Source organism: Gorilla gorilla, chromosome 13 (genome assembly GCF_029281585.2).
Source record: "Gorilla gorilla gorilla isolate KB3781 chromosome 13, NHGRI_mGorGor1-v2.1_pri, whole genome shotgun sequence".
NCBI lineage: Eukaryota > Metazoa > Chordata > Mammalia > Primates > Hominidae > Gorilla > Gorilla gorilla.
This window is the reverse complement of record NC_073237.2, coordinates 108034135-108059017: the sequence shown is the minus strand read 5'-3', so window position 1 is coordinate 108059017 and position 24883 is coordinate 108034135. Positions and strand designations below refer to the sequence as shown.

Genomic DNA, 24883 nt, shown 5'->3' with positions numbered 1-24883 from the left:
GAAGGGGGAGGTCAGAGTTTTTAAAGATAATTTGACAGGTAGTGGCTCAGGAAGTGGGGAGTGCTGATTGGTCAGGTTGGAGATGGAATCACAGGGGATCAAGTGAGGTTTTCTTGCTGTGCTCTGTTCCTGGATGGGATCACAGAACTGGTTGAGCCAGATTGCCAGTCTAGGTGGTATCAGCTGATCCATCAAGTGCAGGGTCTGCAAAATATCTCAAGCACTAATTTCAGGTTTCGCAATAGTGATGTTATCCCTAGAAGCAATAGGGGAGGTTCCCACTCTTATAGCCAGAGGCTGCATGACCCCTAAACCATAATTTCTAATCTTGTAGCTAATTTGTTAGTCCTACAAAGGCAGACTGGTCCCCAGGCAAGAAGGAGGTATTTTGGGGAAAGCACTATTATCAATTTTGTTTCAGAGTCAAACCATGAACTGAATTCCTTCCCAAGGCTAGTTCAGCCTACAGCTAGGAACGAACAAAGATGGCTTAAAGGTTAGAAGCAGGATGGAGTGCATTAGGTCTGATCTCTTTCACTGCCATAATTTCCTCATTTATAATTTTTGCAAAGGAGGTTTCAGCAGTAAGCAGGCTGGTTCAACAATTCTTACAGGACAAGCCTACCCACATGGCATCAGCTTTAGGTAGTTCTCACAAGGCAGTTAGTTAAATCTTCCAGCATTCAGACTTGAACCATTTAGCAAATAGCCAGGTCAAATTACTTTCAGCTAAGAAGAACCTTGGCATGTATCAGAAAGCATGGGGTGATTATACTATTAATGCAGTGTCCCTTAAATTTCCTCAATTTTGGATTTAGTGGAAGTCTACAGAGTCATAGGAATTCAGCAGGCCATCTGAAGCCAGTGGAAGCAATATTTTCTGAGTTTTTCCTAAGCAGGGTTTTTGACTATTTACTTGGAAATTATTAAAAGGATGAGTCTGCTGCATATCCTTTGGGATATTTTGTATATATTTCCTTTGGGAAGAGCTATACACTTCTCAACTTCCTCTCATCTCAGCCATCATGATATGTATTGGTAAATCAATGAATTTTTTTCATCACATTTTTCAATATGTTCCCTAGACTTTCAGATGTCTCTGCCTTGTTACTGCAGATCATTTCCCTTTGTCCAAACTCTCACCTGCTACTCCAGTTAGAAGCAACCCATCATTTATGTTAAATAAATACAGAAATATTTAATTTATTTAATATTAAATATTAATATTTAGCTGGGACTACAGGCATGTGCCACCACACTCAGCTAATTTTTGTATTTTTTGTAGAGATGGGATTTCACCATGTTGCCCAGGCTGGTCTCGAACTCCTGGACTCAAGTGATCCACCCACTTCGGCCCCCCAAAGTACTGGGATTATAGGCATAAATTAAATAAAAACAGTTTGGCATGAATATGAGGAGGAAGAGTCAAAGCAAGGAAGACCAGGAATAGAAGTAGAGAGAAAATTTTTTTACAGAAGATAGTAAGAAAAGAAAGCATGGGGGAAAAGATGCAAGAAGAGAAGGAGAATATGAAATAAGAGCCTGTCTTCAATAAGATTTGAGGGTTTTCTGCTCTCAGAGGACCTTAAGGATGCCTGAATTTAGCAGGAACAATTAGGGACAGTAAGCGCAGACTACTTAGCAACTTAGTGCCCACGCCCACCCACACCACCCCTATATCTATACCAGCACACTGTTGTATAGCAAATACAGTCATCCATAAGTCACAGGGTACTGACAAAGTTTTAGATTCAGTCTTTGTGACTGTGATGAGCATGTCTCAGGTGTAGTGCTTGGCTCTGTGTTACTTGCCAATTACACCTGGTTGGATGTAAGAGATCAACGTTTTGGGGTCCACATCTCTTCTGTGTGGTAGTTGCTTTCCTGTGTTCTTGTCTTGCAGTGAATTCATGAGGACTTTTACTCTAGATGAGTAGTGTGAACCTGAAAATTTGAGACAGGTCTCAGTTAATTTAGAAAGTTTATTTTGCCAAGGTTGAGGACGCGCACTTGTGACACAGCCTCAGTAGGTCCCGAAAACATGTGTCCAGGATGGCCAGAGCACAGTTTGGTTTTATACATTCTAGGGAGACATGAGACATCAATCAACATATGCAAGATGAACACTGGTTTGGTCTGGAAAGGTGGGACAACTCAAAGCAAAGGCAGGAAGACTTGAAGCAGGGAGGCGGCTTCCAGGGCACAGGTAGATAGAAGACAAATGGTTGCATTCTTTTGGGTTTCTGGTTAGCCTCTCCAAAGGAGGTGATCAGACATGGATTTATCTCAGTGAGCAGTGGGGTGAGTTTGAATAGAATGGCAGGCAGGTTGGCCCTAAGCAGTTTCCAGCTTGACTTTTCCCTTTAGCTTAGTGATTGGGGGTCCCAAGATTTATTTTCCTTTCACAGTAGTCATGTTCTTTAGGCCATTTAGCCTAGCCTCCTTCAATATGGAACAGGGGTTGGACTAGAAAATCCCTAAATGCCCTGTGGCTCCAGCATTCTAGAATTATGAAATAATTCAGCAACATAGGACGTACATCTCTTTGGAATATCAAAGTCTTCCTTTAGGAGCAAGAAGAATGTCATTTTCCTTGGGAAATTAGGACTTGAAGAAAGAAATACAGAAGTTTAAAGTAGATTATTGAGCATTATGTCACACTTAGAGAGATTCGTCTCAATAGTTCCTATCTGTCTAATTTCTGTTTCTGGGGGACTGAAGTCAATACTATCTAGATAGGCCTCTCAATAATCTCTTGTTTTATTCCATCTCTTTTCCATTTGGGGGACTAAATCAGGAAGTTGCAGGCTTTTTTTTATTCCTCCTCCTCCTCCTTCTTCTTCGACAGGGTCTTACTATGTTGGCCAGGGTAGTCTCAAACTCCTGGCCTCAAGTGGTCCTCCTGCTTAAAAGTGCTGGAATTAGAGGGGTGAGCCACCACTCCCAGCCAAAACTTTTTCTGTAAAGGACAATATAGCAAATATTTTAGGTTTTGCAGGCCAAAGAGACAGATCAAGGATATTATGAAGGTACTTGTGTAACCATTTAAAATGCAACAATTTTAATTTAATTTAACTTAATTTTAAGTAAAAGTCCCCACAAAAACCCCATCTAAAGGTCAGCAGCCTCAAAGATTTAAGGTAGATAAACTCATAAGATGAGAAAGAATCAATGAAAAAACCGCCGGAGCCTCAAAAAGCCAGAGTGCCTCTTCTCCTCCAAATGATCATGACAATTTTAAAATGTAGGAATCATTCCTAACTAGTATGCTACACAAAGAGCAGCCAGCAGGCTGGATTTAGCCCACAGGCCATAGTTTGCCAACCTCTGGACCAGGATGATATGAAAGGGAAGGAACCAATCCAGAGACATTTGTGTTAGTCACTGAGGAACCTCCCTACAAGGAGCAAAATGACCAAACTGGAATAATCTGAAAATCGTTTTGCTCACGTCTGACACTTTGGCTGGAATGACTTGAAGATGAGGGCTAAGAACCAGAGCCCCACATAACTTGGCTTCTTACAGCTTGTTAGTTTCAGGCTAGTCAAGCTTCTTGTATGGCTCAAGGCTTTAAGAGTGAGTGAATGAGTCAGAAACTGCATTGACCCAGCCTTGAATATCCACAGCCTCATTTCCCACCATACTCTATTGGTTGATGCATTACTAAGCCTACCTAGATGCAAGAGGAAGAGACAGACCTACCCCTAAATCAGAGGAATGTCAAAGAATTTGAGGGTATAATTTTATTTTATTTTTGAGACAGGATCTTGCTCTGTTACCTAGGCTGGAGTGCAGTGGTACGATATTGACTCATTGCAATCTCTGCCTCCTGTGCTCAGGTGATCCTCCCATCTCAGCCTCCTGAGTAGCGGGGACTACAGGCATGCGCCACCATGCCCAGCTAATTTTTGTATTTGTTGTAGAGACAGGATTCCACCATGTTGTCCAGGCTGGTCTCGAACTCCTGGACTCAAGTGATCCACCCACTTTGGCCTCCCAAAGTGCTGGGATTATAGGCATAAGCCACTGCACCTGGCAAGGGCATAGTTTTAAGTAATCACACTTTGGTGATCACTAGGTCTGCATATCCAGTGTTTGGAAATCTATTTCTAGCCTGCCTTTTGGATTTGATGACATTTTAAACCCCTCAAACTCATCCACATTGGCTCTTCACTCTACCGTTGGCTTTTTATGCTTCCTTGATATCCACATTATTGTAAGTCTTTGGTAAGAGGTTCTTCCCATTGGCATGGACCTACAGAATGCTCACTAGCTAGATTATGCCCTCAGCCCTCTCCAAGGACAAGGATTTTATACAATACAACTAGGACTAGAGATTATTAGAGGCCCTCTGCTCATCGTAGAGTTGTCTGTATAGCTAAATGTTCTATTAGCAGAGACAGGGAGGCAGCTGTACACTTGCAAAGTGATTGAGTTGCTGGCAACTCACACCACTGCTGGAAAAGTTTCTAAATATGGCCCTAAAGGCAGAAACTATAAGAAAGAGAATGATAATTTGGCTACGTAAAAATGAAAAAAGATGAAAAAATTATTTCCTCAAGTTTCTTACTAGCTACTGATTTTAAATGAAATGTAAGAACTTGTTTGTTAAAGGTGTGTAAACACTGGTGTTCTTACGTGGAGAATACAGACCTCAACATAATGTTGCCTAAGATATTTTATCAGAATGGGAGGGTTGTTTTCCTTCTGTGTAAGTGAATAATAAATACTATGTGTGAGAATGAGTCATATCCTCAAATACTTTTATTTTTGGTGACCAATAAATCTCTCATGATTCTCATGAAAGAATCTTAACAGACATTTACTCATACATTTACCACAGTATCGAGATAGGATATACATGGGGAAACAAAACTCTGATGCCATAGGTAAGGTAGTAGAAATAACTTTCAACTGGAGACAGAACTTTCCAGTTGGAGCTTGTGTCATCCTGGAACATTTATGCCCTTGGGCAGGTCACTTAACATCTCTGAGCTTTAGTTTCCTTACTATTAGTAAAGCATAATAATACCTTGGAGAGTTGCTATGAAGATTAGAACCAAATAAACATTTACTGAGCTCCGACTCTTTGCCATGTTCTTAACACACGTGAAAGAGTGTTTGTAAAATGCTACACAAAAATGTTACTATCACATAACAAATTCCCTGCTCTAAATGAGGCATGAGTAGAAGAAGGACAAAAGAGCATACATACAATTAACGATAACAAAATTTGAAAGTGAGAAAAGCTCTACCAGTAAAAAGAAAAGAACCGATCAGAGAAGATCAGGGAATTTAGCTGGGAAGCTTGAATTGGGCTTTGAAAGATGGGTAAGTGCTTGGACCTATGGGATGTGTGAGAAAGATAATGTAGATAGAGGGTATATGCTATGGTTTGAATATTTGTTCATTCCAAAACCGATGTTGAAATTTAATCCCCAGTGTGGCAGTATTGAGAGAAGGGGCCTGTAGGAGGTGATTGGATCATGCGGGCTCTGCCTTCATGAATGGATTAACCCATTCATGAATTAATGGGTTATCATGGGAGTGGGATTGGTAGCTTTTTAAGAAGAGAGACCTGATCTACCATGCTAATCCCCCTGGCCATGTGATAACCTGTACCACCTGGGGACTTTGCAGAGTTCCCACCAGCAAGAAGACTCTCACCAAATGTGACCCCTTGATTTGGACTGCTCAACCTCCATAACTAAAAAATAAGTTCCTTTCCTTATAAATAACTCATTTTCAGGTATTTGGTTATAAGCAATAGAAAATGGACTAAGACAATACAATATGAGAAGGGGCAAACAGGAGAAATGAAAGCAAAGATAGTATAGGGAAAACAACAGTAATTTAACAACAGTGTGGGGTGGATGAAGGTCAGCAGTAGCTGGAAAAAGCTTGGAACCAAATCACAAAGAGTCCTGAAGGCCACGCTAAGGAGTTTAGAATTCATTCCTTAGGAAATAGAGTTGTATGAAATGTGCAAACTTCGGCATTAGACTTGGGTTGGCCCCTCACTTCCTAGCTATGCAGTTTTGAGCAAGCCACTTGACCTCTTTAAACCTCAGTTTCCTCTTTCATATAATAGAGAGACTAATACTAACCTAAGTACCAAGCTTAGTACCTTGAAAATAGGAGATGCTTGACATATCAAAGTTATTATTGGTTAACTACTGAAGGACTTTAATTAGAGTAGTGAATATAATTTTATTCTACAGCACTATGTACACTAGATTAGAGGCTGGGAGAACAGCTAGGAGAAAATTACAGTACTCTAGGAAAGAGGTAGTGGAGTCACAGGGAATACAGAAAAATTTAAAAGTAGAAGGTTCAAAATAAGAGTGTTAGAAAATATTTTAGGATAGAATATAATGAACCACGTTTTAGACACAGAAAAGCCATTATAGGAGAGAAAATGAAGATGTACATGACAGGAAAACACCTACGAACTAAATTCTGGAGGAGGTGAGTGGGGATGAGATATTGCATCTAAGGGAAATAGTACTCTGCCTTTTTATCTGTTTGTATTCTGTGATACAGAATGCATTTTTGTCAGCATAAATAATTTGGGGAATAAGATAAGTCACAGAGATTGAAAGAGAATATCTTGGAAAGAAAACAGAAAGAAGAGAGTAAGAAAATGCCAAATGAGGCTAAATAGACATTATGAGATAAAAAGAGACAAACTCCCACTCAAGCAGAATGTGAGGTCACCTGCAGGAAATGAGGTAGGTTTCATATATACGACTAGAAGAGTGTGAAGAGTGTGGGACTAGATTAGTCTAGATCAAGATTTCTTAAATTTCCTTTAATCAGTAGTAAATACTATTCATATTTTGGAACACATCATTCTTCTCCGGGAGCATGGAGTCTGTTCTGTTCATTGCAGGACATTTAGTAACATTCTTGGCCTCTACCTATTTAGATATCAGGACCCTTTCCCCCAGTTTTGTTTGTTTGTTTGTTTGTTTGTTGTTTTTTTTTTTTGAGACAGAGTCTCGCCTTGTCCCCCAGGCTGGAGGGCAATGGCACCATCTCAGCTCACTGCAACTTCCGCCTCCCGGGTTCAAACGATTCCCCTGCCTCAGCCTCCTGAGTAGCTGAGATTACAGGAGTGTGCCACCATGCCCGGCTAGTTTTTTGTGTCTTTAAGTAGAGATGGGGTTTCACCATGTTGGCCAGGCTGGTCTTGAACTCCTGACCTCGTGATCCGCCCACCTCAGCCTCCCAAAGTGCTGGGATTACAGGCGTGAACCACCACACCTGGCCCCTTTTTTTTTTTTTAAATCATTTTATTACTCTTTATTAAGAAACATCCCCAGAGACAGGGGACCAGGGGAACGGGGAGGAGGGGAAGTGGGTCTCCAGCCCTACAACCCCTCCCAACCCATCCCTTTCCCCCTTATATATTTATAATCTATATACAAGCTCTGGGGATGAGGGCAACCCAGGTTCCTTGTCCCCTCGGGACCCAAGCTCCTCTGCCCGTCGGGAAGGCTCTTCTCAAGGAGGCCCTGTTGCTCCCAAGGCTTAGGCATCCAGCGGAGGATATCTGGTGGGGAGGCCTGCTGGTGAAGGTCGATGCGCTGGGTGCGGAAGACTCCACCACCGTGATAGAGCCTGAAGACCATTACTCAGGGGAGGACCACCGTAGGTTGAAGGCGGGGACTTGAGACGGGAATTGATGCCAGAGAAGGATCTTCCATTTGGGGGAGTATGTGATGACCCAGGACCCCCAAGGTTGCTACTCAGTTTTCAATAATCCTGGAACGGCTTTATTTCCACTGGATGCAGCTCTGCTTGCCCCAAGCTAGCGGGGAAGGGCCTGGCAGGTGAAGGCCGCACCCGAGTAGCAGGAACAGGTGGGGGCCGCATAGCCAGGCTGGCTTTCCCCGAGTTTTGACAGGCAAAAACATCTTCAGACATGCCCAAATGTCCGCTTGAGGGACAAACTCACCTCCAATTGAGAACCACTGGTCTAGATGTTGTTAGAATATGATAAGGGGCTGTTTAGAAATAGAGATAGGGCCGGGCGCGGTGGCTCACGCCTGTAATTCCAGCACTTTGGGAAGCTGAGGCTGGCGGATCACTTGAGATCAGGAGTTCGAGACCAGCCTGGCCAACATGGTGAAACCCCGACTCTACTAAAAATACAAAATTAGCCAGGCTACTCGGGAGGCTGAGGCAGGAGAATCGCTTGAACCCGGGAGGCGGAGGTTGCAGTGAGCTGAGCTCGCACCACTGCAATCCAGCCTGGGTGACAGAGCAAGATTCTGTCTCTAAATAAATAAATACATAGATAATGTCTTGTTTGAGACTCCATTTCTCCCACCTAGAATATTGCTGGCATATACCAACACACTCTCTCTATAACAAATGAAGGGAAATAATGATTGACAACTGGCATTGAAGGTCTAGCTACAAATATATGCTGTGCTAAATATATGCACAGCATATATTTGTAGTGTAACTAACGAGCCTGATTTCCTGGTTTTGCTATTTTCTTCCAAGATGATAAAGAGCCCAGGCACAGAACAGGTGAAATAATCCAGGAAGCCAGAAAACAAAGAAGAAGGTTAAAGAAGGTGGTCAATAGTATATTAAATGATCAGTAGATGGTCAGTTGGTGGTCAATAACATTACTGTTTCTAGCTATTCTTCTTTCCTGTAAGAGACAACACAAGTTGTCTTTCTCCTGAAGTTGTACATACTGAGCACATAGTAGGTATTCAAAAATCATTTGTTAGTTTACATTCTGAGATACAAGATTAAGTCTAAATTAAAAATATAAAATTATGAGAATTGTTTTACAAAATCATTTTATTCATGGGAAAGGTCTACCTTCAGCTTTTCATAAAATGACTTTTCTTGCATATGAAATTATTATCATTTTTACTTTTTGAGACAGAGTCTCGCACTGTCGCCCAAGCTGGAACACAGTGGCACAATCTCCGCTCACTGCAACCTCTGCCTTCCGGGTTCAAGCCATTCTCCTGCTTCAACCTCCTGAGTAGCTGGGATTACAGGCACCCGCCACCACGCCCAGCTAATTTTTTGTATTTTTAGTAGAGACTGGATTTCACTATGTTGGCCAGGCTGGTCTTGAACTCCTGACCTTGTGATCGGCCTGCCTCAGCCTCCCAAAGTGCTGGAATTACAGGCATGAGCCACCACTGTGCCCGGCCATGAAATTATTATTAATGTAACATCCTTCTTCCCAAGTTTAGTCCAATGCCCATCTCCTTCATTTTTAAATACAAGGCATAAAAGCAATCAAGGATACCTTAAACAACATTAAGCCTTATTTTGGTGAGAGAAAGAAATAATAGTTTTTCCACATTTTATAAGGATGATGTTTTGTTACCCTGGATATTTGAGACATTTATTTTAACTTATTCTAGTTTGAATTTGCAGTTTAGACCTTTGGATGTTATTTGTTTTGCAAGTTGGTTCATCTTCCATTAAGTACATAGTGGTGCTATGTTGTGGCTTTTGTGGTCCAAACAGCTAGATTTCCCATTGGTGTGGTTAATCTGGTGAAATAACAAATGAGTTATCTGATCAAATTTTTGCTTCTCTGTAACTTATTTGTGGAAATAATAAAGTATTTTTTTTAAACTTCCATACTCTTATAACATTAATTTTCTTAGGGAATAATATTTATGTAAATGGTTTATTTTCCCTATCACATTGAAAGAGTAGAGTCAATTTGCTCTCCCCAACTAGCATATTTCCTTGCACATAATATATGCTTAAAAATAATTGATGGATAAATCAATAAGTAAACAACTACAACTCACAGGATAGAAGTCAGAAGAGCTGAGTTCTCGATCTGCCTATGTATTTCTGGGCAAATTGCTTAACTTCACTGAACCATATAATGTGCAGGGTTTTAGGGTAAATATTACCCAGGGAGAGGTGAAAGTATGGCGTTAGTACTTCTACTTTTCCCATGGAAATGGTGACCCAATTACCACTCTTTCTTCTGGGTTACAAAGTGAAGTCTACACATGGGTAAAGTTTACAGCAAGAATCTTAGCTTACCTGAATTTTTCAATGTGTGTAAAAGATCCAATAAGCATACGATATGTGAAATGGTTCATAATCAGAAAAATGTTGAAGGGTTGAACATACGGGACAGAGAAAAGTAATAGTATTTACAGAGATGAATACTGCCAAAACGGGCTAGAATAACATTTGTCTTCTTGTATTTGAAAAGAGGTAATCTACATGAATATGAAATGTTAGGTTTCCCTTCTATACTTGCAAAAATTTATTTACATGCTATTGCTACCATAGCTCTTCTCCAGCAGTAATTATCCAGCTTAATTAGACTGAATATGTTGTATTAAAATGTTTGCTCTCAGTCTATTGGTGCAAAACAGTTCCTTAATGGCAATCAAAAGATAGTATGTGAGGTTACACCTATAAATTAGCAGCCAGAAGACAATAAATTACTTATGCAACACACTTGTGCAATACTTTTCATTCCATATATCCAGATTTTCTGCATGATCTGGTTTGAGCTAATTGGCAATTCTATCTTGAGCTGATTATCTGCTATATTCATACCATGTTCATTTTGCATAGGCATGTATATGTGTGTGTGTAATATTTCACACACAATTGCTCCTGCAAAAACACTGAAAGCCTACATTTAATAGGAAGTGTAAAAAAATTGATAGTCATTATTTCAAAATGACCTAGTGCCAGATGTTAAGAAGTGAATTAAATTAAATATTCATCACAGTGCTTACTCTGGATAAGGCATTGTGCTACTTACATAAACATAATTAAGACATGGTCCATGGCCCACAATCTCAAGAAGATTGAAGGCTGGTGGGGAAGGCAGACATGAACAAAACAATTATAATGCAAAACATGAAAAGTGCCCAAAGTGGGATATTAACAAAAATTGTAGGAATGACAAAAGGTAACCACTGATTCTCACTAAGAGTGTCAGTGGGAAGAGGAAATATTTAAACTAAAATGTATAGAATAAGTAGGATTTCAACATGTGATCAGAGTACAAAATAAATTAGCAGGAACAAAGACTTAGGAGTGGGAGAATCTCTTTCAGAGAATGGCCAATGGTTCAGGATTCCACAATAAATGGGGTTGAGTTGGTATTGTTCCATGCTAAGGATTTCAGATTTTATGCTGTGGTGACAGCTGAAACAATTTGAGCAGGGAAGTGAATACCACTCAAAAACAGTTAGCTGTTTTAGAAATATCATCCTGGCAGCAGTGTTTAGAATCACCTAAAGAGAAGAAAAATAAGAGCAACTCAGACAAGGATTTGTGAGCTTCTTGGAGGCAAAGATTTGTTTTCCCTATTTTTTGCATCATCAGTGCCTAGTATTGTGTCTGGCACAAAGTATGTTCTCAATAAACATTAAATGTTATTACTATAGCCTTAACAGCACAGTGTGTGAGTACAATAATGAAGTTTGATATTATTACAAGAGATTTCCGTAAATGTGTCGAATTGGCCTGGACAGTAGAGGAATTTTTTTCCTCCTTCCCATCCTCATCTTAGTTTATATTGAAGGGTGTTTTATTTCAACTTGTTTTATTTCCATTTAGGTTCAAAATAACAATGGTGCAAATAATGGTGAATTAAAACTTATAGGGAAAAGCAGTTGTTCTAAGATTCTCATCATATGCACAATTTTAGAAATAATGATGCAGAAACATTATCTACTAAGAAAAAAACATGATTTGGATATGATAAAATTATCTGTAAATATAGAAAGAAAACTATCTTTAGAAATTCACCAAAATAAACAGAAAACATTTACAAAACATGGATGACTCAAGAGCAAACATTGCTTTTAGAGAGTGTATGATCTCATTCAGAGTTTGGGCTCTGAAGTCATGCTACCTGGATTTGCAACTCTGTCTCATACTTTCAAGCTCATCTTGGATAAGAGACTTAAGTGGTCAATGCCCCAGGTTTCTCTTCTGTAAACTGGAGTTTGTAATATTTGTAAATTTATCTAGCTTATGAGTTGTTGCAAAGTGTTTAGAAGAGTGCTTGGCACATAATGAGTGCTAAAAAAAATTTAGCTTTTTTTCTTTTCTTTTTTTTCTTTATTTCTTTCTCTTTTTTTTTTGAGACAGAGTCTCACTCTGTCACCCAGGCTGGAGTGCAGTGGCATGATCTCGCTCATTGTAACCTCTGCCCCCCAGAGTTCAAGTGATTCTCTTGCCTCAGCCTCCCAAGTAGCTGGGATTACAGGTGTGTGCCACCACACTTGGCTAATTTTTTTTTTTTTTTTTGAGATGGAGTCTCACTCTGTTGCCCAGGCTGGAGTGCAATGGTACGATCTCGGCTCACTGTAACTTCTGCCCCCGGGTTCAAGCGATTCTCCCCGCCTCAGCCTCCTGAGTAGCTGGGATTATAGGCACCTGCCACCACATCTGGCTAATTTTTGTATTTTTAGTAGAGACAGGGTTTCATCACGTTGGCCAGGTTGGTCTTGAACTTCTGACCTCAGGTGATCCTCCTGCCTCAGCCTCCCAAAGTGTTGGGATTACACACGTGAGCCACGGTGCCCAGCCTGGCAGCTATTTTTAAGTTAGTATTCTGAATGTGGCAGAGATTGCTGTGTATTTCCCAATATATGTTTTTTTCTTATATTAATAATAGAATTTCCAAATAGTAACTACGCACATAACTGTTCAGAATGAACACTGCATCTTCCAGCCTTTGCTGCAACTAGACATCTACTAGATCTCAACATTTTCAAGTATGAAATTGCTAAGGGTTGGTGAGGATATAGAGCAGTACAGACTGTTAAACATTACTGATGGGTGAATCGGTATAATCACTTAGGAAAACAGTTTGGTGTTAGTCAATAAATGTGAAGATATGTATACTCAATAATCCAAAACATTTTCCTAAATCTATATTCCAGAGAAACGTGTATGTGTACTAGGATACATGTACAAGGATATTGTAGCAGCATTCTTTGTAATATACAAGAATTAGAATAATCCAAAGGTCCATCAACAGTTGAATGGATAAATTGAAGTATGTTTATACAATAGGATACTATTGTATCCTATTTAATAATCATCATATATAATTGAAATCATCATATATAATACATCGAATGAAATTGATGAAATTGAATCATCATATACAATAAACATCCACTGAATAGAAGAAGCAAGAACCAAAGTAACACAAACACCAAGATTCAAAAATAGGCAAACTATGTCATTTAGAAATGCATACTTGGGTGAAACACTTTAAAGAAAAGCAAGGCAATGATTACCATAAAGTCAGAATTATAGTAATCTCTAGGTCTAGAGGGAGACTTCCTCTAGGGAGAGTTGTGATTAGAAAGGAAAAGCGGGCTTCTGAAATTCCAATGCTCTGTTTCTTCACTTGAGGGGAGGCTCCATGGACATTTCCTTAAAATAATTTTTATAACTATACATTGTGGTACAGTTTCTGTGTAAACATTATATTTCTATGTGAACATTATATTTTACAATTTAAGTTACATATATATAAAGAGACATTGTGTCTTTGGCCTTTGTTCCTTTTCAGTCCTTCCTCCATCCTGCTTCCTGAAACAGAAGCTGCCACCTGAGACCATGAAAACAAGGACCACTACACAGAAATAGCAGAAAAATGAGCTGGTAGGAACTTAAGACCCAGAGGACTTAGTGGGGCAGAGCTGCCATATCAGTCCTTAACCTTTGTACCTCTGGACTTCATTTACATGAAAGAGAAATATATTTAATATTATTTTGGAATTTTCTGTTATTTATACAGCTAGGCCTGATTTTAACTAATGCACCTTTACACTAGATTTTCAAAAAGACAACCTACCCAATAGGAAAATCACTTGATCTCATACACACACAAACACACACACACAAACATACAGATGCATACACATATACACACATACACAGCCACATGCATAATTAGACAATTCATGGAAGAAGAAATCCAAAGGATTCATAAACATCTAAAACATGTTTAATCTCAGCAGTAGTCAGAGAAATGCAAACTAAAACAAGATAGAATTTTTCATGCATCAGCCTGGCAAAAATTTCTAAAGAGCAATACATTCAGTACTGTTGGGTATTCAGGAGAATGATGACCCCTTTCTGGTACTGTTAATGTAAACTGCTATACATTTTTGGAAGGAAAATTGGCAATATCTATTAAATTTGAAACGCTCTTACAATTTCAGCCAGCAAGCCAAAACAAATCTATGCCACAGAAAGTATTCAAGAGCATATGTCCAAGAATTCCTACTGCAGCATTATTTGTCATTGTTTCCAAAAAATTGGAAACAATCTGTTAATCCATCAGTCGTGGAATGTTTAGATAAATCATGGCATGTAGTTACTATAAAATATTATGCAGCTATTTTTAAAAGTAATAATTTTTATATATAATTAGCCAATCAACGTTGTACATGCATATCTGAATAAATTTGTATGAACATACAACAAAGTGTGAAAAGAATCAACCCAGATTGTTAATATTGGTTACCTGGGAGTTGTGGTGGGAATGGCGATTACTTTCTCTGCATACATCTTTGGTTGGTTTTCCTGTTTATAGTAAGGATAAGCATGTGTTATTTTTGTTTTTTGTTTTTTTTTTTGTTGTTGGTTTTTCTGTTCGTTTGTTTCTGGTATGGAATCTTGCTCTGTCCCCCAGGCTGGAATGCAGTGGCATGATCTCGGCTTACTACAACCTCCGCCTCCCGAGTTCAAGCGATTCTCCTGCCTCAGACTCCCAAGTAGCTGGGATTACAGGGGCATGCCACCACACCCGGCTGATTTTTTTTTTTTTTTTTTTTTGTATTTTTAGTAGAGATGAGGTTTCACCATGTTGACCAGGCTGGTCTCGAACTCCTGACCTCAGGTGATCCACCTGCCTCAGCCTCCCAAAATGCTGGGATTACAGCGTTAGCCACCACGCCCGGCCAATTTTTGTAACTTTTACAAAGATATTTAATTTAAAATTGATTTTAATAAAAGGTAGACATCCAAGAACACAGGATGATGAATGCACTTCAACGTTAGGTGAATATCTTTAAAACTGATTATTGTCAAACATTAAATCCATATAACCGAAGCAAACTGCACACACCTGTACAAAATAAAGGAAGTAACTTAAGAAAATAAAGTGACTTATCCCCTGACATTTCACAATTAGTATTTGAACAATCAACTCAAAAGACAACCATGTGTTAGTAAAGTAAATAAATGCATGTTACTTCTTGCAATCTTCTGGGAAGGAGTTTAATGCCAAGCCGTTTCATGGAAAAGACAGGAGTTAAGAAATATGGAGGAAAGAATAATTATTCCTCATCAGGCGAGTCTGGCGATACCTAAATGTGTGTATGTAAGGGGGTGGCTTTAATTAAGGTATACAATCCACATGTGCCAATTGAAAAGCAGTATCTTCCTGCCCCTCCTCAAAAGTTCTTCTGCTACCAAGCCATGACCCACACCTAGCCAGACCCCTGAGGCACGTTTGCCTCCTCTCTCTTGCCTTCCTCTTTCCCTGAATCTGTCTGATTGCTAAATCCTCCCACCCTTACCTCTGAAAGGCTTCTGCCCTCGCCCTCCTGCTAACCCTGCCGCGTTTTGCCCGGCCTCGCTAACAACGTGGGAGCCGCCACTCCCAAAGAAGTCCGGACTGCTTTGCTGGGTCTTCCCAACCCTTCACAACCAGCTCTTTCTAGCCTCACGCCGACTTCTCCACCGTCACACTCCGCCCAGTGCTACGAGGGTTCTGCTCACCCCTGAGGACCTCGGCGCTGCCCAGGCTGCAGCCTCGGATCCCCACAATCCTTACCTCCCTAGGCTGTGCCCACTCGCGGACGGAAGTGCCCGGAGCCCAAGGGGCGGGGCCTGGTCTGGCCAATGGAAGCACAGAGTGCAGGCTCAGCGGTCACGTGTCCAGCGGGCGGGAATTTTACCCCAGGAAGAGATGCGGGAGGCGATTTTTACCTCAGGTAAGAGCCCTGAGAGGCTGGAGGCAGCAGAGAGGGTGATTTTGAGGGCTGAGGGGAGGAAAAGGTCGTATGGGACCAAAGAAGTATGGCAGCTCAGGAATCTCTGGAAAACGCATCTGTGAGGCCCGGCCGATGTGGCTCTGTAGAGACAAAACCCCAGACCCACCGTCCACTTAACCTGAGAATAGAAGGTGTGAAGGTCTCAGAGATGCTGGTGGGATTTCAGCCCATCAACTGGAAGTTGTATGGGCTAAACAATAAGGGAAAATAGGTGCACCTCGCCTTCTCTGCCATGTTACGTTTTTTGTCTGTTTTAAGACAGGGTCTCGCTCTGTTGCCCAGGCTGGCGTGCAGTGGCGCGATCTCGGTTCAGTGCAACCTCCGCCTCCCGAGTTCAAGAGATTCTCCTGCCTCAGCCTCCCGAGTAGTTGGGACTACAGGTGTCCTCCACCATGTCTGGCTAATTTTTATATTTTTAATAGAGACGGGGTTTTGCCATGTTGAACTGGCTGGTCTGGAACTCCTGACCTCAAGTGATCCACCTGCCTCAGCCTCCCGAAGTGCTGGGATTACAGGTGTGAGCCACCACTTCCGGCGGATCTTATGTTTTTTTTTTTTAAGTGTGGTTTTTATGCGAGGGAGTGAAGAAGGCAGAAAGCTCCTGATGCCTCAGGCTGGTGGGGAGAGGTGGGAAGCCAGCCCGAAGATTCACACTCACCTGTGAGTGCTTTTAAATAATCTTGGGGCCTGGCATATGGTGGCTGAGGTCTGTAATCCCAGCACTTCCAGAGGCTGAGGCGAGAGGATTGCCTGAGCTCTGGAGTTCGAAATCAGCCTGGCCAACATGGCGAAACCCCGTCTCTATTAAAAATACAAAAATTAGCCGGGCATGGTGGCACCCGCCTGTAATCCCAGCTACTCGGGAGGCTGAGGCAGGAGAATCGCTTGAACCCGGGAGCTGGAGGTTGCAGTGAGCCAAGATCGCACCATTGCACTCCAGCCTGGGGACAGAGGGAGACTCTGTCTCAAAAAATTGTTTGATTAATTAATTAAATCATCATCATCATCATCATCATCATCTTGGGAAAGCTTACTTCCTGGCCTTGTGCCTGACCTCATTATCGTGTGCATTTCCATTTTGGTCCAGTAGTCCAGTAGATGTTTGTTAGGAAGTAGCACAAAAGAAATAAAATCTTTAGAAAAAGGTAAAAAAAAAATTCGAGAACTGCTGCAATTCAAAACTTGATAATTTTAAATTACCCTCTCTCTAACCATGATTTTGTTCATTTCCCCCATATCTTTGGTTTTAGAAATAAGAGCAATGTATCGTTTTTGCTTCCACCCACCACTATTAGATGGATTCGATATCTGTATTACAATGAAATAAACTTGATAAACGGGATTCTAAGCATGTATATAACATATGGCATCTTATTAAGTAGTACATATTTAGCATGAATTTCAGTGGTTGACTTCAATACAAAAGTAATTATTTCTTAAGGTAATTGGTGAGAGCGATAGAAATACTAGGCTTCACAAGAAAAGAAAAGTTAATATAAATGCTGACAATAAGCTGAATGGGTAAAGTCAGTAAAGTTGAGTTTGTTGTTAACTTTTTGCAATGGCTTTTAGAATGAGACAATCAGTTTTTTCTGAAAGTGCAACACCAAGAAATGGAAGTTCTAGAATCAATATTTGCTTGAAAGATCAGTGATAGGCCGGGCGCGGTGGCTCACGCCTGTAATCCCAGCACTTTGGGAGACCGAGACGGGCGGATCACAAGGTCAGGAGATCGAGATCATCCAGTCTAACACGGTGAAACCCTGTCTCTACTAAATATACAAAAAATTAGCCGGGCGTGTTGGCGGGCGCCTATAGTCCCAACTACTCAGGAGGCTGAGGCAGGAGAATGGCGTGAACCTGGGAGGCGGAACTTGCAGTGAGCTGAGATCCGGCCACTGCACTCCAGCCTGGGGGACAGAGCGAGACTCCGTCTCAAAAAAAAAAAAAAAAAAAGATCAGTGATACACTGGGTGGAAAAGACATAGAGGTGCAATGATTGGAAATATTCTCAGAGAAGTAACCACCAGTAAAATAATGCCCACGCTGGTCCTGTTTAAGAGTGAAAGAGGGTGGCCACACTATATATTCTCCACACCACAGAATCTAACAATATTAAAGACAATTCAGATAACATATTTGTCTCATTTTAACTGGAAAACATATTGTAATATCCAAAAATCCTTCTGAGTCATTAAACAAATAAAATAATTGTGCTCTGGGTTGTTTTTGTTTTTGGTTTGAGATAGAGTCTGGCTCTGTTGCCCAGTTTGGAGTGCAGTGGTGTGATCTTGGGACACTGCAACCTCCACATCCCAGGCTCAAGCAATTCTCGTGCCTCAGCCTGTCGGGTACCTGGGACTACAGGTGCACACCACCACGCCCAGCTAATTTTTGTAGAGATACAAAATTTTTGTATTTTTGTATTTTACATCATGTTGACCAAGCTGGTCTCAAACTCTTGGCCTCAAGTGATCCGCCGCCTCAGCCTCTCAAAGTGCTGGGATTACAGGTGTGAGCCAACATGCCTGGCCTGGATTGTTTTAAAAGTTTGTTTTTAGTTTTTTACTAAAAGTTTTACACAGAAGTTACTCTGTCCTAGAGTAACTTCAAAACTAATTCCTTGAGTTCTCAAGTAAATGAGAACCATCCCAGACTAGTTAAGCATTCTAAATTTTACTTATTGCTTCATTAGATGGATTTGCTGATTTACCAATATGCCATAGTTGCTTTATTCCAAATGAGCTAGCTACTAGAAAATTCTAACTTTAGGCTTCTTATTTTCTAAGTAAGAGAATGGAAACAGTTTCACAAATTGTTTCCCAATTTTCCAAATCCTCCACTGTTTCAGCACAGAGTTCTGCCCTTGGTTACCCAATTTCAAGACCACTTGAGAAATATGGTTATTCTCAAGACCACTTGAGAAATATGGTTATTCTCAAGACCACTTGAGAAATATGGTTATTCTCAAGACCACTTGAGAAATATGGTTATTCTCAAGACCACTTGAGAAATATGGTTATTCTCAAGACCACTTGAGAAATATGGTTATTCTCAAGACCACTTGAGAAATATGGTTATTCTCAAGACCACTTGAGAAATATGGTTATTCTCAAGACCACTTGAGAAATATGTTTACACCACTCCAGCAATCTTGTAAATTTCAACCTCTTTTGCAACAAAATGATCACATTAAATATATTTCCACCAACCAACTAACAGCTATATGGTTTAAACAATAAGAAATTATTCAATTTTATATCAATATACATTATTTTCATATTAGATTTAAAATTATAGTAATGTATATTATTTTTACCAATGATTATCATTCAGAGCCTTTTTAAAAATGAGTGAACCAAAGTTTTGTGATTGAGATTTTCTGCACTTGACTTGCTATTTTACCAGTGTTTAATTTTAATTTTTGTATTTCCAGATGTTGAAATTTACACTGCTTTGAAAGAAAGAAGATATGTTTTCAGCATTGAAATATCATGCAATAGACTATTTATATGAGGTAGAGTGTTAGTGGCTTACTGTCTATTTACTGAGAATTATGATGTAAAAAGCATTAACTACATTCAATATAGGTTGAGTATCCCTTATCTGAAATGCTTAGGATCAAAACTATTTCAGATTTCTGATTTTTTTTCAGATTTTGGAATATTTTTATATATATAAAATGAGATATCTTGGGGATAAGACCCAAGTCTAAACACAAAATTTATTTATATTTTATATACACCTTATCCACATAGATTGAAGGTAATTTTATATAATATTTTAAATAACTCTGTGCATGAAACAAAGTTTGTGTACACTGAACTAACCATCAAAAAGCAAAAGTGCCAGTATCTTCACCACCCATTGGCATCATATTGGCACTCAGAAAGTTTTGGATTTTGGATTTCAAATTTTTGGATTAAGGATGCTCAACTTGTATACGATAATTTTGCAGTAATCCTTAGATTGTTTATTAGTCTAATTACTTTTAGATTTATTGAAAATTATTTTCCACATTTAATGTCTTTAAAATGTCACTTTTGGCTGGGCACGGTGGCTCACGCCTGTAATCCCAGCACTTTGGGAGGCCGAGGTGGGTGGATCACGAGGTCAAGAGTTCGAGACCAGCCTGGCCAACATGGTGAAACCCTGTCTCTACTAAAAATACAAAAAAATTAGCCAGGCATGGTGGTGGGCGCCTGTAATCCCAGCTACTTGGGAGGCTGAGGCAGGAGAATCGCTTGAATCTGGGGAGCAGAGGTTGCAGTGAGCCGAGACTGCGCCACTGCACTCCAGTCTGGGCAACAGAGCGAGACTCCGTCTCAAAAAAAAAGGCACTTTTGGAAGGAAATTATTAAATTAAAATAATCAAACAATTAAAATGAATCCAAAGCTATCAGGAGAAAAAAATGGAAACTCTTGACAAGTGTGGGGTGATTTTGCTAACAATCTGGAATGATCTTTCTTGAAATGAGTGGAGAAAAAAGAATCCCAGTTATCTCTATAAAATCATACTAATAGCATGCATTGACCACTTTCTGTGGGACAGATACTTTGCCCTTCTAATGGATTATATTAGGGTGGTACAAAAGTAATTGCCGTTAATTTGCCATTAGTTAATTAAAAGTAATGGCAAAAGCCGCAATTACTTTTGCACCATCCTACTATCATTTTATCATCATAAGTACTTCGTGAGGCAGATACTATTATTTTACAGGTTTTACAATTTTATAGGTTAGAAAACTAGTTTCCAGATAAGTTAAATAGCTTTTATAATTGTCAGAGCTAAATTTCAAGCCCAGACACGTTGTTAGGAAACTAACTAGAACAATTGTCATGCAACAGTCTGTTGTTCTTATGATCTTAGTTGACAAGTTAAATTTTTTTCTTTGTAACACTGACCCCATCTACCAAGGAAAAAAATTACTCCAGTATAATAAAACTGTGCTACATTTTACAGGAAATAAGAAAGACATGCAGGCATCTTCTGGTTTTATTATTCCCTCATAACTGAGAGAAGCAAATGTGTAGTTAAAAGATATCCATGGTAGGAATCAAAAGTCATCATAACAAAATATGTGTATTGGCCACTTGCAAAATTAGTCTGTATTCAAACATCCTGAAACTTTTTTTTGCCCGTGGTATTTTGGTTTCTGCTGGTATACAACACTCCGTGATATAATACAAACGCAATACTAATCAATGGCAAATCTTGCAAAAGATGCAGGACTTGGTCAAGTTCATGAAAATGGTGTAGAGGAACCGCTCAAATAACAAGTAAAGATGTTATGAAGTTCATGCAATATTAGATCAGTTGACAGACAAGAGGAAGAGAATGGTTTGAATATCAAAGGAGTCAGAGATGCCTTGAAATCTTAAAATCTTAAAAAAAACTTTAAAAAACGTAAAATCTTCAAACATTTTCTAAAAATATCTTTTTCATGATCAAAGGTGAAGCAATGAGTAGTATCATGCATATCATCATATAATACAGTTTGTGGGAAAATTATAACAAAAAGTAATATTTATAGCTATAAATGAAATTTTGTTATAAAACTTTTTATAACTTTCATTTTTTAGATTAAATACTAATCAACTTTTTTTTTCCTATTTACTGTGAATCTTTGGTCCTTATTTGATATAAATTACCTTAAGTAATCTTTTTCTCTTTACCACTTATCCTTGGATAATAAGGACTTCTTATTTAATGTGTTATAACACCTTCAGCAAACATTAAAAAGTCTTGAGAAGTAATGCAAGAAATTATCATTTGTCCAAATACATAGAATAATGAATTATGTGAGAAATTAGAATCACTGGGGAAGGGCTTCATAGAAGAGATATTGTTTAAGATGGGCCTTGAAAGATGAGTTGGATCTTGATAGAGAAGAATAACAGGGCATTTTCAGAGGTACAGTGTAGACCATGGTGTTAACCAGGGAGTGACCACTGAACGTTAAGGGAGGTAGTGAAGAGACTAGTCTATTTAGAGAGACTAGAGTAATGGAAGATAAAGTTGGAAAGAAAGGCAGAGCCAAATTAAAGAGAACACTGACTCATTTACAAACTTATTGACTGATTTAACATTCCTTTAAAGAAACAGTTCCCTTTATTAGATATATTTTTAAAAATTAGAAATGAATTTGCTGGTTGTAACAAAGGAAATAATGCAAAGATAAAATGAAAGTTAAGCACCCACATTATACTGTTTAGTGAAAAAAAGCACATTGCTAAGTGATATGTAAATGATGTCATCCCGTTTTTTGTCAAGTACTTACATGTATATTTTAGCTTAACCTAGAAAAAATATCTGTAGGAAAATACATCAAACTACTACTGATATTACAAGGGGCCTTGACTTTCTCAGTTATGTGGTTCTGTGTTATCTGATACAGGCATACCTCAACAACAGCAAATATCACAATAAAGTCAGTCATGTGAATTTTTTGGTTTCCCATTGCATATAAAATTTATGTTTATACTTGGGAGGCTGAGGCAGGCAGATCACCTCAGATCAGGAGTTTGAGACCAGCCTGGCCAACATGGCAAAACCCTGTCTCTACCAAAAGTACAAAAATCAGCCGGGTGTGGTGGTGGGTGCTTGTAATCCCAGCTACTCAGGAGGCTGAGGCAGGAGAATAGCTTTTTTTTTTTTTATTCTCGTTTTTTTGTTTTTGTTTTTTTGAGACGGAGTCTCGCTGTGTCATCCAGGCTGGAGTGCAGCTTGAACGCGGGAGGCTGAGGTTGCAGTGAGCCGAGATCACGCCACTGCACTCCAGCCTGGGCGACAAGAGCGAGACTCCGTCTCAAAAAAAAAAAAAAAGTTATGTTTATGCTATACTATAGTCCATTAAGTGCAGTAGCACTGTGTCTTAAAAAACCATGGGCATACCTTAATTGAAAAATACTTTATTGCTAAAAAATGATAATAAATAATTACCTGAGTCTTTAGTGAGTCATAATCTTTTTGCTGGTGGAGCATCTTGCCTTGAAGTTGACGGCTGCTGACTGATCAGAGTGGTGGCTGTGGCAATTTCTTAAGGCAACAATGAAGTTTGCTACATTGATTCTTTCAGTCACCAAAGATTTCTCTGTAGCATGCAGTGCTGTTTGATAGCATTTTACTCACAGAACTTCTTTGAAAATTAGACTCAATCCTCTCAAACTCTGCTGCTGCTTTATCAACTAAGTTTATGGAATAATCTGAATCCTTTGCTGTCATTTAAACAATGTTTACAGTATCTTCACCAGGAGCAGATTCCATCTCAAGAAACCCCTTCCTTTGCTCATCCATAAGAAGCAGCTCCTCATCTGTTCAAGTTTTATCATGAGATTGCAGTAATTCAACCACAACTTCAGGCTCCATTTTTAATTCAAATTCTCTTGCTATTTCTATCACCTCTATAGTTATGTACTTCCTCCACTTAAGTCTCGAATCCCTGAAAGTCATCCATGCAGGTTGGAATCAACTTCTTTCAAACTTCTGTTCATGTTGCTATTTTGACCTCCTCTGATGATCACGAATGTTCTTAATGGCATCCAGAATGGTTCTCCTTTCTCAAAGGTTTTCAATTGACTTTGCCTAGATCTATCAGAGGAATCACCATCTATGGCAGCTATATCCTTACAAAATGTATTTATTTCTATAAGACCTTGAAGTTGAAATGACTCCTTGATCCATAGGCTGCAGAACACATATTGTGTTAGTAGGTTTGAAAACATTAATCTCCTTGTACATCTCCATCAGAGCTCTTGGGTGGCCAGGTGCATTATCACCAAGCAGTAATATTTTTAAAGTAATCTTTTTTTTCCCCCAAAAGTAGATCTCAACAATAGGCTTAAAATATTCAGTAAACCATGTTGTAAATACATGTGCCATCATCCAGGCTTTGTTATTCCATTTATAGAGCATAGACAGGGTAGATTTAGTATAATTCTTAAGGGCCCTGGGATTTTCAGAATGGTAAATGAGCATTAGCTTCAACTTAAAATCACCAACTGCATTAGCTTCTAGCAAGAGAGTCAGCTTGTCCTTTGAAGCTTTGAACACAGACATTGACTTCTTTCTAGCTATGAAAGTCCTCGTTGGCATCTTCTTCTAACAGAAGGCTGTTTTGTCAGAATACACACAACATTTATCAATTAATTTGCTGTCTTATATGGTGCAGTTCATGCCACCCCCAAACAATTACAATGGTAACTAACATCAAAGACCACTGATCACAGATTATCATAACATATAGAATAATAACGGAAAAGTTTCAAATGTTGGGACAGTTACCAAAATGTGACACAGGAAGTGAGCACATGCTTTTGGAAAAATGGCAGAGACAGATTTGCTCATCACGGGGTTGCCACAAAGCTTCAATTTGTAAAAAAAAAAAAAAAAAAAAAAAAAAAATCTGCAGAGCACAATAGAATAAAGCACTATAAAGTGAGGGATGCCTGTTTTTTTTGTTGTTGTTTTTTTGACACGGAGTCTCACTCTGTCGCCCAGGCTGGAGTGCAGTGGCGCGATCTCGGCTCACTGCAAACTCCACCTCCCGGGTTCACACCATTCTCCTGCCTCAGCCTCCCGAGGAGCTGGGACTACAGGCGCCCACAACCACACCCAGATAATTTTTTTGTATTTTTAGTAGAGATGGGGTTTCACCGTGTTAGCCAGATGGTCTCAATCTCCTGACCTTGTGATCTGCCCGCCTGGGCCTCCCAAAGTGCTGGGATTAGGTATGCCTGTTTTTTATAAGGAGCATGTATTACTTTTAAAGAAAAATCATACAAGTTTCAAAGTATAGAGAATTTTAATATATTCTGAATATTGA

General features: G+C 39.4%; 1 protein-coding gene and 1 long non-coding RNA gene across 2 annotated transcripts in view; one reads left to right on the top strand and one right to left on the bottom strand.

Annotated features, from left to right (window-relative positions):
- Positions 1-1372: 1372 nt before the first annotated feature.
- On the bottom strand, positions 1373-24281 carry LOC134756933 (uncharacterized). The gene is made up of 3 exons (XR_010130418.1): positions 23002-24281; positions 14525-14583; positions 1373-1944 (listed from the first exon to the last, which is right to left on the bottom strand). It is a non-coding gene; the product is annotated as an uncharacterized lncRNA (long non-coding RNA).
- The window catches only part of SHOC1 (shortage in chiasmata 1), a 113981-nt gene continuing 104718 nt past the window's right edge, over positions 15621-24883 (top strand). The window contains exons 1-2 of the mRNA XM_055350397.2: positions 15621-15998; positions 19495-19575. Of these exons, the coding sequence (XP_055206372.2) occupies positions 19531-19575 (45 nt within the window). The 5' untranslated portion in view covers positions 15621-15998; positions 19495-19530. The remainder of the gene's footprint in view (positions 15999-19494; positions 19576-24883) is intronic.